The sequence below is a fragment of the Leucopleurus acutus genome, assembly GCF_964270905.1.
Source record: "Leucopleurus acutus genome assembly, chromosome: 7".
Lineage (NCBI taxonomy): Eukaryota > Metazoa > Chordata > Mammalia > Artiodactyla > Delphinidae > Leucopleurus > Leucopleurus acutus.
This window is the reverse complement of record NC_139150.1, coordinates 93,544,368-93,558,129: the sequence shown is the minus strand read 5'-3', so window position 1 is coordinate 93,558,129 and position 13,762 is coordinate 93,544,368. Positions and strand designations below refer to the sequence as shown.

The window sequence follows — 13,762 nt, the reverse complement described above, 5'->3', positions numbered from 1 at the left end:
TCTGTTTAGATTTTCTATTTCTTCTTGAGTCATTTTGGTAGATTGAGTCTTTGTAGGAATTTTTCCATTTCATCTAGGTTATCTAATTTGTTGGCATATGATTTTTAATAGTTTCTCTTATAATCCTTTTAATTTCTGTGAGGTTGGTAGCAGTCTTTCCTCTTTCCTTCCTAGTTTTGGTAATTTGAGTCTTCGCTCTTTTTTCTTGGTCAGTCTAGCTGTAGATTTGTCAATATTGTTGATCTTTTTAAGAACCAACTCTTGGTTTCATTGCTTTTCTCTATTGATTTTCTACTAACTATTTTATTTATTTCCACCTTAATATTTATTATTCTTCCTTCTGCTTGCCTTGGGTTTAGCTCTTATTTTCTAGTTTATTAAAGTAGAAGGTCAGGTTATTGATTTGAGATTGTCTGTTATCATATAGGCATTTACAGTTCATAAATTTCCCTCTAAGCACTGCTTTACATTCAGCCCATAAGTATTGGTATGTTGTTTTTGTTTTTATTCATCTGAAAGTTTCTTCCAATTTCCCTGTGATTTACTTTCTGATCCGTTTGTTATTTAGGCATGTGTTGTTTAATTTCTACATATCTGTGAATTTCCCAAATTTCTTTCTAGTATTGATTTCTGCTTTAATTCAATTATGGTCTGAAAACATATGTTGTATGATTTTAATCTTTTAAAAATTTTAAGTCTTGTTTTGTGGCTTAACATATGGTCTATCCTGGAGAATGTTACATGTGGACTTGAGAAAAATTTATATTCTGTTATTGAATGGAGTGTTCTATAGATGTCTGTTAGGTCTAGTTGATGTATAGTGTTCAATTTTCTATTTCCCAATCTTCTCTCTGGTTGTTCTATCCATTATTGAAAGTGGGTATTGATGTCTTCAAATATTAGTACTGCATTATTTCTCCCTTTGATTCTGTCAGATTTTGCTGCATATAGTTTAGGGTCTGTTGTGAGGTACATATAGCTTTATAATTATTGTATCTTCTTGACTGGTTGCCCTTTTATCTTTGTCTCTAGTAAACATTTTGCCTTGAAGTCTATTTTGTCCGATATTAGTAGAGTTACCATAGCTCTCTTTTGGTTACTGTTTGCATGAAATACCTTTTTACATCCTTTTACTTTCAACCTAAATCTTTAAATCTAAAATGTCTTTCAATCTAAAATGTGTTTCTTGTAGAAAGCATATAGTCAGATCACATTATCTTAAAAATCCATTCTGCCAATCTTTGTTTTTTAATTGGAGTGTTTAATGTATTTACATTTAATGTAATTACTGATAAATTAGGATTTCACCTGACATTTTGCTAGTGTTTTCTATATGTGTTATGTCATTTTTTTGTCCCTTTGTTTCTCCATAACTTCTTTCTTTGGTGTCAAATAAATATTTTATGAGTGAACTCTTTTCATTACCTTGTTTTTTTTTTCTTTTTTTTTAACTGTCTTTTAAAAATTATTTTCTTAGTGGTTGCCCTGGGGATTACAACTAACATCTTAATTTGTAACAATTTAGTTCAGGTTAACACCAATTTAATTGCAGTAGTATACAAAAACTTTGCTCCTATGTGGCTCTATTTCTCCACCTTACATTGTGCTGTTATGTTATGAAGATTCCATATTTATACATTGAGTGCTCATCAACACAGGTTTATAATTATTGCTTTATTCAGTTGTCTTTTAAATCAGAGAGGAGAGGAAAAGAGTTATGGACAAAAACTACATTTATACTGTTTTAATATTTGCCTATGTATTTAACTTTACCATTATCCTCTATTTTTTCATGTGACATGAATTATTGTTTAGTGGCTTTCATTTTAGCCTGAAGTACTTCCTTTAGTATTTTTTCATAGTGCAGATTTGTTAGTGATGAATTTTCTAGGTTTTTATTTATCTGGCACTGTTTTAACTTTTGATTCATTTTGAAGGATAGTTTTGCTGGGTACAGGCATACATCAGAGATATTGAGGGTTTGGTTCCAGACCACTGCAATAAAGTGAATATCACAATAAAGCAAGTCACACAAATTTTTTGCTTTCCTAGTGCATTTAGAAGTTATGTTTACAATATACTGTAGTCTATTAAGTGTGCAATAGTATTATGTCTAAAAAATAATGAACACACCTTTATTATCAATACTTTATTGCTAAAAACTTTATTGCTAACCATCATCTGAGCGAGTTGCAACCTTTTTGCTGGTAGAGGGTCTTGCCTCAGTGTTGATGGTCGCTTACTGATCAGGGGGTGATGGTTGCTGAAGGTTGGGGTGACTGTGACATATTCTTAAAACAAGACAATGATGAATTTTGCCACACTGATTGACTCTTCCTTTCATGAATGATTTCTCTGTAGCATGTGATGCTGTTTGATAGCATTTCCCTCACAGATTTACCTTCAAAATTGGAGTCACTCCTCTCAAACCCTGCCACTGCTTATCAACTAAGTTTATATAACATTCTAACCCTTTGTTGTCATTTTAACAATCTTCACAGCATCTTCACTAGGAGTAGATTCCATCTCAAGAAACTACTCTCTTTGCCCATCCTTAAGACGCAGCTCCTCATCCATTAAATTTTTATCATAACATTCCAGCAATTCAGTCACATCTTCAGGCTCCATTTGTAATTCTGGTTCTCTTGCTATTTCCACCACATCTGCAGTTACTTCCTCAACTGACGTCTTGAACCCCTCAAAGTCATCCATGAGGGTTGGAATTAACTTATTTCAAACTCCTGTTAATGGTGATGATTTTACCCTTTCCATGAATCATGAGTGTTTTTGATGGCATTTAGAATGGTCAATCCTTTCCAGAAGTTTTCAATTGACTTTGCTCAGATTGATCAGAGGAATAACTATGTATGGCAGCTACAGCCTTAGGAAATGCATTTCTTAAATACTAGGACTTGAAATTGAAGTTGCTCCTTGATCTATGGGCTGCAGGATAGATGTTGTGTTAACAGGCATGAAAACAACATTAATCTCATTGGCATCTCAATCGGAGCTCTTGGGTGACCAGGTGCATTGTCATTGAGTAGTAATATTTTGAAAGGAATCTTTTTTCCAAGCAGTAGGCCTCAATAGTGGACTTGAAATATTCAGTTAACCATGCTGTAAACAGATGTGCTGTCATCCAGGCTTTGTTGTTGCATTTATAGAGCATAAGCAGAGCAGATTTAGCATAATTCTCAAGGGCCCTAGGATTTTCAGAATGGTAAATGAGCATTGGCTTCAACGTAAAGTCACCAGCTGCATTAGCCCCTAACAAGAGAGTCAGTCTGTCCTTTGAAGTTTTAAAGCCAGGCATTGACTTCTCTCTAGCTATGAAATTCCTAGATGGAATCTCCTTCCAATATGAGGCTATTTTATCTGCACTGAAAATCTGTTGTTTAGTGTAGCCACCTTCATTAATTATCTTAACTAGATCCTCTGGATAACTTGCTTCAGCTTCTACATCAGCACTTGGGGCTTTACCTTGCTCTTTGATGTTATGTAAATGACTTCTTTCCTTAAGCCTCGTGAACCAACCTGTGCTAGATTCAAGTTTTTCTTCTGCAGCTTCCTCATCTTTCTTAGCCTTCATAGAATTGAAGAGAGTTAGACTTGCTCTACATTAGGCTTTGGCTTAAGGTAGTGTCGTGGTTGGTTTTATATTCTATCCAGACCATTAAAACTTTCTCCATATTAGCAATAAGGCTGTTTCACTTTCTTATCATTTATGCGTTCACTGGAGTAGCACTTTTAATTTCCTTCAAGAATGTTTCCTTTGCATTCACAACTTGGCTAACTGTTTGGCACAAGAAGCCTAGCTTTTGGACTGTCTCAGCTTTTGACATGCCTTCCTCACAAAGTTTAATCTTTTCTAGCTTTTGATTTAAAGTGACAGACATATGACTCTTCCTTTCATTTGAACACTTAGGGGCCATTGCAGGGTTATTAATGGGCCTAATTTCAATACTGTTGTGTCTCAGGGAATAAGAAAGCCAGAGAAGAGGGATAAAGATAGGGGAACAGTCAGTTGGTGGAGCAGTCAGAACACGCATTTATTGATTAAGTTTGCCATCTTATATGGATGAAGTTTGTGGCACCCCAAAACAATTACAATAGTAACGTCAGAGATCACTGATCACAGATGACCATAACAAATATAAGAATAATGAAAATGTTTGAAATATTGTGAAAATTATCAAAACGTGACACAGACACAGGAAGTGAGCAAATGCTGTTGGAAAAATGGCACTGAAAACTTGCTCAGTGCAGTGTTCCTACAAACCTTCAATTTGTGAAACATGCAAATTGTGAAATCTGTGAAATGCAATGGAGTGAAGCACAATAGAACAAACTATGCCTATATAGAGTTCTTGGGTAGATAGTCTTTTTCTTTTGGTACTTGGAATGTGACATCTCACTGCCTTCTGGCCTCCATTGGTTCTGATAAGAAATCCACTGTTAATATTATTGAGGATCCTTTGTATATGATGAGCTGCTTCTCTCTTGCTACTTTCATGATTCTTTCTCTTTGGCTTTAATCAGTTTGATTATGAGGTGTCTAGGTTTGAATCTCTTTGTTATTCCCCATTTGGTGAGACAGCATTGTCATGTTTGATTTTTTGTTTCCTTTAGTTCTCAGAGCATATTGAAAGTAGCTAATTTAAAGTCTTTGTCTAGTTAGTCCAAAACCTGAGTTTTCTCAGGGACAGTTTCTGTTGATTGCTTTTTTTTCTTGTGTGTGAGCCAAATTTTTTTGTTTCTTTGCATCCCATAATTTTTTGTTGAAATTGGAAATTTTAAATAACGTGGTGTGACAACTCTGGAAGTCAGATTTCTCCCCTCCTCAGGATTTGTTGTTGCTGTTTGTTGTGGTTGTTTGTTGTAATGACTTTTCTAAACTAACTTAGTAAAGTCTGTATTTTTTGTCATATATGGTCACTGACAACTCAGCTCAGTTCATTTATTAGACAGCTAATGACTGAAAAGAGATTTCCTTAAATGTCTGAAACCATTAAGTCCCACAGTTTTTGCTGAGGGGTTCTGTGTGTCTGTTGGGGCACTCCTTCAACACTCAGGCAGCTGACAACTCTGCATTAGCTTTTACTTCCTGCTTGTGCAAAGCTTCAAAGTCAGTCACAGGTGAGAACTAGAGTTTTTTACATCTTTTCTGAGCAGGAACAGAACCCTGGCCATGAAAACAGCCCTCATATACATGTAACCTTCTAGATTGCCAGAATTATGTCAAAGCTTATTATTTCCCAGCTTTTCTTTTAAGCTTTCTGATTAGCTCACTCTTTACCCCAAATGTTATCTACTGTTTCAGGGAGCCACAACGTTAAAGAAGTGCCTCTAATTGTTTTTGACAAATGACCCTGGGGAAGAAGCTATGTTCCCTGGACAAGCTCTGAATCAGGTCAAATAAAGACAACCTTTGGAGTGGAGGATTCTGGAGAATGACCAGAAGCGTAATAATGACTGTTCTCTGGGAATAGGGCTTTGAAGGAGCCTCAATGCTCTTTTGCCCCCTCCCATGGCTATTAGGCTGCTGGTTTTCACTGTGACTGTGGGATTTGGGTTTTTAAGGCTACCATGGAGATGACAATAAAGCAAGTTAAAATGCAACAAAGCTGTTGTTCTGACAGCTGTCTGTGGTTTTTTGTTTGTTTAATAAACATGCTCTAGGTTGCTACAAGCTTCTGGTTAATTTCCAGAGTTATGAAAAAGTTGATTATGAAACTTTCTTTGCTAGCTTTCTTGTTGCTATTACAGAGGAGAGAATTTTCAGAGGTCCTTACTCTGCCATTTTCCCTGATGTCACTAAATCTCCATTTTAAAGTTAATTTTGTTTTGGGTAAATTTCATAATGTACTAAAATGTGTGTCTATGCCTTGAGAAACTGGTTATCCTTACATATAAATTATATTTTTCCTTATTAAAATGTAATTTTAAAAAAGAAGTTCTTTCCTGTTTCAAATATGACCAGAATTTCCTAAAGGGTAGAACTGTGAATAAGTCAGGAATATTTGGCCAAACCACTCATCTGCTTTATATATATGCCTGAGACCTAGATGGTTAAAGCGGCAGTGACTAAACTCTGCTTTCTGGGTCAACAATTACTAACATTAGATTTTTTGGTTTTGACTGCAAGCTCGACTTTTGGCTAAAGTCCCTGAAAATCCTCTTTTAACAGAATGCAGAGTCTAGATGAGCCCTGGACTGAAGAGGAGGGTGACGGCGCAGACCACCCGTACTACAACAGCATTCCAAGCAAGATGCCTCCTCCAGGGGGCTTTGTAGATGCTCGACTGAAAGCCAGACTCCATGGTCCTGACACAGCTCAGGTGAGTCTTATACCTTTTCCCTTGGATGGTGGCTAACTGAACTTTCCTTTTGCTTTCTTTAACTTTATTTTCAGGTCCAGACAGAAAAACTCACAAACTTTTCCCCCTTGAATTTCACAAAGCAGAGAAGTAGGGGAAGCTTTTGTTTTAACGTCAAATGCCTTGGAGCTATATTGTGATTCCTGAGTCTGGAAGTTCCCTCTTCATCCTAGCACAAATCCCATTCTACTGTGAACTTAATGAGGAAAAGAGAGAGTTCAAGACTTCTAAAAGGCCTGGGGTGCTTTGGGTTCTCTGAAAGGAGAGTGGATGTAAGTCTTTAACATGAGATTTTTTTGAGTTTTTCTGTTTTGCGCATTTCCCTGATTTTCCCTCTAACTCGAAATTCTAGTAAGGCATTCGTTTTCTAGAGTTATGGTATCTCCGTGATATCTCTTCATTATAGGGAATTTTTTGATGTCACCTACCTTATATGAATGACAATGACACCAATGAAAGTGGCAAATAACATTGAAACCAAGTGTCAGTAGCTCTAACACTGAGAAGGAATCAGCAAGGTGGACTTGCCAAGGCATGAATGGTTATGGGTGTATGTGCTGGGTGGGAAGTATGTTCTGACACATAGATAATCTTTAACTGAAATCTATTTTAGGTCATGTTGAGTGATGTGGCTACATGTAAAAGAGCTCAATTTATGGTCACACTTAGGGAAGGGATGTGGGGGGTAATGAAAACAGGGGGCATTTGTAGTTTTGATGAGATACAGCCTCTTTCTCACATCCACACAAACTTATTCCCCAAATCTTAATGCCAACCGAGAGGCATGAAGGGAAAATTGGGTGTAATAGGCATGCAATCCATTGGCCATTGAAGGCCCTTCTACTGTACTATGGCTTTTAAAGATGCAGAAACAAGAAGAGGATGACTTTTTCACTCTGTGTATTTATATATGTCTATAGTTTGCAGGAAAAGAGCAAACTTACTACCAGGGGAGACACTTAGGAGACCCGCTTGGCGAAGACTGGCAGCAAACACCTGTCAGGCAAGGTGAGAGGCAAGGTGAGGTGAACAAGAAACATAAAAAATACTTTTTGAAAGTGACGTGCTCCCTAGTGGGTAGTTCCTCTCCTGTGGAGTGGCAGAGTGACCCACTGGAAATACCTGCTGTGGGTGTGGCTGCAGGTTACCAGCCAGATCATACAAATAGAAATAATGGCTGTCGGGCATGTCTGAGGGCACACATCAGATGACGCCGCCCCTGGCACCAGGACCAGCTCACTGCCCCCACCCGCCCCAGTGCTTCCTGCACCCTGAGACTTTCCTCCTAAGCCCTTTCTCTGGCAGGAGGGCTTGACTGCCCAGGGTCTGAGGAATTCACCTCCCCAGGGGCACCTGCACCCATTTCAAACGGGGCTGGCTTGGGAGACTGTGGGGCGTGCTTTGTGTTGTCCCTCAGCTCCCCAGCAGGGCTGAACCCCGGTGGCTCCTAACAGTAGCTTGTAGCTTTCCCTTCCTTGCCTCACCCCTGCTTTCCCTCTCCAGGGTCAGCTTCAGGAAGAGTGGAGCAATGCCGGCCCTTGGCAGAGATAGTACCAGGGATACAAATCCCTCACAAGCCCTGGGTCCTCTCAGAGGATACTTCCACCTCTTATTCAACCTCTTAGCATGCACCTAACTCCCACATTAAAAATTATATGGCTATTGAAGGACCATTTAGTTTAAACTAACCGCTAACATGTCTCTATTCTCTAGACAGTTATTTCTGCACATACATATATGTGTGTGTATGTATACATACATTTTTGAAGTCCCTTTTAATTTTAAACTTTTTCCCACCTCAAACATTTCTATAACTTTCAATAGCTCTGGGGCCCTGACGACTAACTGTTCAGGACCTGGAGAAGATGGAGTGACAAATGAGCTAAGATCCAATGTACACTTCTGGGTATAGAAATTTACATTTGTTGGTTTAACATTAAGGCTTTTCCATTCATTATTGACATTTGTTCTGGCAAGTAATTGACTATATATACATATATATATATATATATATTTTTTTTTCCTTTGCGGTACGCAGGCCTCCCACTGCTGTGGCCTCTCCCGTTGCGGAGCACAGGCTCTGGACGCGCAGGCTCAGAGGCCACGGCTCACGGGCCCAGGCGCTCCGCGGCATGTGGGATCTTCCCGTACCGGGGCACGAACCCGTGTCCCCTGCATCGGCAGGCGGACTCTCAACCACTGCGCCACCAGGGAAGCCCTTGACAATATATTTTTAAAATTTCCCCCGATGAAAGAATTTCATGTCTTGCCTGCCCCAGCTGAAAGATGACTCATCCATACTGCCCAGCCAGTAATACCTAAAACCCAGTCAGTACACCACATGGTTCTATCTCAGAATAGGATGGAAATAGCACATTAAAGTTATAACTTTGCCAGAGGCACTTTTTTTTAACATTTTTCATCTTTGTTCTATACACATTTAAAAAGTATTATACAGCAATTGTGTACATAGACATATAACTGCTAAAGATTAAAGGAGACACATTACTTACATGAGATATTTACTCTATTGAAAATTCATCAGGTTTATTTGAAAATGAGGTCTTTTTTTATGTTCAAGTTATTCCAGCCAGATCAAAAACAGACAATGGAAGAAGTTCACCAGGGCAAAAATGAGCCTTACACAAGTTCTTGTGTAAAGAGAATAAATAAATTTCAAGTTCTTATTTGTAAGCAATAAATATATTTTCCACAGAACAAATACAAATGTTCCTTATTGATCTGCTGGCAGCCATTTCCCCTAAATGAAACTGAACTCTGGGTACCAACACCAGGGAGGGTGTGTCTCCCTGCCCCCGACTCAGCACCTGCCAATGTCTGAAGTGGGAAAGGGCTGTCATCAGCAACTTATTCATTGGGCTTTTGGTCTTTTTAAAGATTAGTTTGTAAAGTTGTTTTTACAGTCTGAGTTGTCTGCAGTTCATACAGACATCTGAATGGACGATAGTCATCACTAAGCCACGACTCGTAGCGCAGGAACGACCAGTGATGCATAGAAACCACGTCCAGGGAGAGGAGTAGACACAGCTCAGGAATTTGTGGAGATGCTCTCCAGAGACAGGATTTTCGCAGGACACCTGCATTCTCACGCTTACAGGCCAGAGACAGTGGTGCTGCCAAAAGTCCTTTAGTGGGCTCTTGGGAAAGCTTCTCCCAAAGCCCTGAACCCACTCTAGCCAGATGGATTGAGCTGACTTCCACAGCCCACCACCTGGAGAGGTGACCTCTCTCCAGGCCCAAGGTGATCTTGAGAGTGTCTGTGGAAGCCTGTTAGAAACAGTGATCCCATACAAAGAATGGGTTAGTGGCTCAAGCAGGGCGACACCCTTCATTCGCCTCAGGCAACAAGAGCAGGGACAGCTTGACCCTGCCTTAACAGAGTCTTGGTCCAGCTGGGAAGTCCCACGAAGGCACAAGCCTGACTCTTTTAGAAGGAAGGTGCCTCATTCACTAGGAAGTAACTTTCTAATAAAATGGGGTCACAGCACCTGCACTGCATTTCTAATGGAGTTAACATATAAAGCATTCCCCTACACTTAAGAAAAGAACAATGAAAATAAGGCCTGTTGTTCTTCTGCTCAGTTATTTTGATCTCAGGCCTTTGTAAAGGGGACGAGGAGGCTGAGGCAGCTTCTGCAGCAGGTGTGCCCCCCCACCTGCTCCCCCCAGCCCGGGTCAGAGGCGCCTAGGGTCTTGGTAAGGCTCCTAACCTTCACGGCGTCCATCATCCTGGGCCAGTAGGTCCCATTTTGACAGGAAGGAGTGGAGAGCATCCTAGCAGAGTACAACAGGGTATGAGAAGGTCAGAGAGGAGACTTAATGGATGGGCATCTGAAGCAAGGATCTTCCTATGAATGGGCTAAAGGAACTTTTCTGTGAATCACTGGGTAGCTTAACATGAATAGCTTTACGATCAGAAGAGAAAAGAGGGCTGTTTTCTTGTTGCAGGGTCCTTGGACATCTACAGCATGCCGGAAAGGAAATCGCATGTGGCCCCTACGGGAGAAGCCCCCACCTATGTCAACACCCAGTGCATCCCGCTGCAGGCTGGGCTGGCCGCGGGCAGCAGTGCAGAAAGCAGCCCACGGAAAGACCTCTTTGACATGAGTGGGTTTCCATCTGCCACTGGATTTTTCTCTTTTGAAGCTGTTTTTTGCATTGTCTTTTGTTTGAAATCTGTGCAATTACTGAATTTTCTTCTGGTGGGGTTTTGATGAATGACACTGATTAGCTGTATTTTTCTGGGTTATGATTGAGCTTTTCAAGGCTTTGAACTTGGCCAACCCCTGCTTTGGAATTACAACCTTCTCTGCAGTCCAGAGGCAAAGCAGCTTCCCTTTTTTTTTTTTAAAATAATTAATTTATTTGGCTGTGTTGGGTCTTAGTTGCGGCACATGGGATCTTCATGGTGGCATGCGGATTTCTCTCCAGTTGTGGCATGCGGGCTCCAGAGCACACGGGTTCAGTAGTTGCAGCATGCAGGATTAGTTGCCCCATGACATGTGGGATCTTAGTTCCCCGACCAGGGATCGAACCCGCATCTCCTGCATTGGAAGGCGGATTCTTAACCACTGGACCACCAGGGAAGTCCCCCCACCCCCGTTTTATAATTGACTTTGCTCTTGAAGATCGTATTGAGACAAATGATATACATAAATACATTCATTTATTTATTCACTTAGGTATTAATTGGATATTGTGTGCCAAATACTGTATCAGTTTTAAGGATGCCAAGATGAAATGGCTTGGCCCCTGTTTTCATAGAGCTCTTAGTCTGTTGAACAAGACTAACATATAAGCAAGAAATTGTAATATACCCTCTTGTTTGCCTACATACATTCACTTTCCCTCTCACTTTTTCTCTTTCTCTCTCCCCTTCTTCCTCTCTACTGAACACCTACCATGTGTCAAATACTAGTCTACTTACTGGGGATATACAGGAAAACCAAATAGACAAAGTCCCTACTCTCATGAAGTTTAAATAACCACCATGTGTTACAGGTAGTGACAGGTACTCTGATGAAAAATAAAACGGGATAAGAAGAGTAACCCCAAACTCCTGTTGATTGCACTGTAGTATGATGTGTACCATGGACCTCTGTTTGGCATATAGATTGGGAAAAATAAATCACCCGTGATTAATGAAAGTATAAATTGTTGTTAAGGAATTTTGAAAGAGCTTCCCAAGCTCACAAACAGCTTTACATCCCCAAATTTCTTTTTCAATTTCCTTGAGAATTTTACAGGCTGAAGAGGGAAGGAGAGGAGACTAGCACTTAGTGAGTTTCTACCACGTGGCTAGGTGCTTATTATTTTATTTAATTTTTGCAATAGTCCTACGGGTAGATATTATTATTATTACCATTTTATAGAGGAGGAAACAGAGAACCCTAGAGGTTTGGTAACTTCACTGCTGGTTCACCACATACAATACATACCTGTTATTGTATGTGGGTTAGGACAGGGCTGAGTGCTTTTATAAACAGGCTGCACCATGACAACAAAAGTCTATTTTTCCCCAGAATGGGACACTGGACTCCCATTCTGATTTTAAAAATCACCAGAGCCAGAAGAACTGTAGAATCGTCTAGTCTAATCTCTTCATTTAAAAAAATGTGGAAATAGCCTAGGAGGTATGAAGCAACTTCTCAAGATGCAGAGCAAAGTGGTAGCTCCAGTTGTAACGATATCTCCCAACTTCAGTTTAGTAGTTGTATTTATGGTCAGACAATTTTCACTGTTTAATTTAGTCAATATACCAGTGACTCTTGGCCCCAGAGCCTGAGGAGAGTTAGATTTGGCTGGGGTTTGAGATGGGAAAATGAAAGCCAGACCTCCCTTTTTTCATCCATCAATTTCTACTCCTACTCCCAAAACTAGAGAAGGGGAAACCGAAAGTATAAAGAGCCCTGGAGAGGCTAGTATCTATTGAAAAGTATGGAAAAATAGACCTAGCACTCTGTGTATATCTTGAACCACTATAGCTAAATAATGATGGTGGTAGTGGTGCTGTTAGTGATGGTAATGGTACTGATGGTGGTGGTGATGCTGATGATTGTGGTGATGGTGATGAGGGTAATGATATGGTGATTGTGATGATGGTAATGGTGGTAATGAAGGTGATAATAATGATAAGATGGTGATAGTGGTGTTGGTGATGATGATGATGGTGATGATGATGTTGATAGTGATGGTGATGATGTTGATGCTAGTGGTGGGGCTGAGGTGATGGTGATTATGATGGTGATGATGATGTTGTGGTAATGGTGATGGTGGTGATGATGATGATGGTACAGAAACAGAATACAAATTTTCAACTACTCCAGGTAATCAGGGAAAAAGTAGAATAAAAAGAGAAAATCTACGAACATAATTTTAGCCCATAGTTTTAACCTCTTTTTTGCCCCAAATCTGTAAATCATTTAACAAGTGTCAAAATGATTTAGTTTTGGTTTCATTTATTCACTTCACTTCTACCCATTCTCTACCACCATTTAGCAAACTGGTCTGATTTTACAGCACTCACTGAATATTTATGGGTACAAACTATGTCCCAGGAGCAATGTTGGACTAGAGGGATGTTGCTGTGCCCAGGAGACAACCATTCTTGTTCTTGTGGTGTTTGCATTGTAGTAGGTTGGCAGTAGGGTCCTAGATAATCATCACAACACCTTACACTTGTGTGGCACTGGGGGCATTTTTCAGAGTGCTGTTGTACATATTGCCTTGTTTGAAAATTGAACATTGAGATTTAATTAGATGAGCCTGGTGACTTCTCTTACCGCTGATATTTGTGGCTCTTACAGCCATGGCCTGCAGTGAGAAGTATGTTCTGAAGGGCATAAAATCAAGCTCAATCTCAAACACTCACACAAGAGCCTTTTTCTACAGGGAAACAAGTGAAGGTCAAGGGGAGGTAGAGCTCCTAGCCTGGGGCAAGTCACACAAAAGGCACCCAATAAATGTCAGTTTTCTTCTCTTTTAAGAATTCACCTAATACAAAAATTTTAAATGAAACATTTGTTGGTCTGGGTTTCAGTTTTGCATGAAATCAAAACCTTGCAACTTGTCTTTTCCTTTGTGTATTTTCTTTGGTATTGGCAGGTTTTTATTCGGAAGAGAACACATTTGTTGAAGAGGCTAGCCAATATTCCAGAGAAAGTAGATGGCATGTAATATTCATGGCCTCTTGCAGCGTGCAAAAATGGAGTCATTCTAACTAGTGAGGCAAAGGGTGTGCTTGAGTCTTTGGCACAAGACACAATGCCCAGCTGTCTTGGGAAAGCAGACTCATCAGAATGAGTCATGCCAAGATTTGGGCTTTGCTTTCAAATGCTTGTTATGATGAGTCTTGTTGTATTACC

At 39.9% G+C, this 13,762-nt stretch overlaps 1 protein-coding gene across 1 annotated transcript in view; it reads left to right on the top strand.

The window, feature by feature from the left end:
* Window positions 1-13,762, top strand: part of SHC3 (SHC adaptor protein 3) — a gene marked incomplete at both ends in the record, with an annotated part of 148,895 nt that overhangs the window by 105,578 nt on the left and 29,555 nt on the right. The window contains 3 exons of the mRNA XM_082841960.1: window positions 6,188-6,338; window positions 7,298-7,385; window positions 10,347-10,505. Coding sequence (XP_082698086.1) covers window positions 6,188-6,338; window positions 7,298-7,385; window positions 10,347-10,505 — 398 coding nt within the window. The remainder of the gene's footprint in view (window positions 1-6,187; window positions 6,339-7,297; window positions 7,386-10,346; window positions 10,506-13,762) is intronic.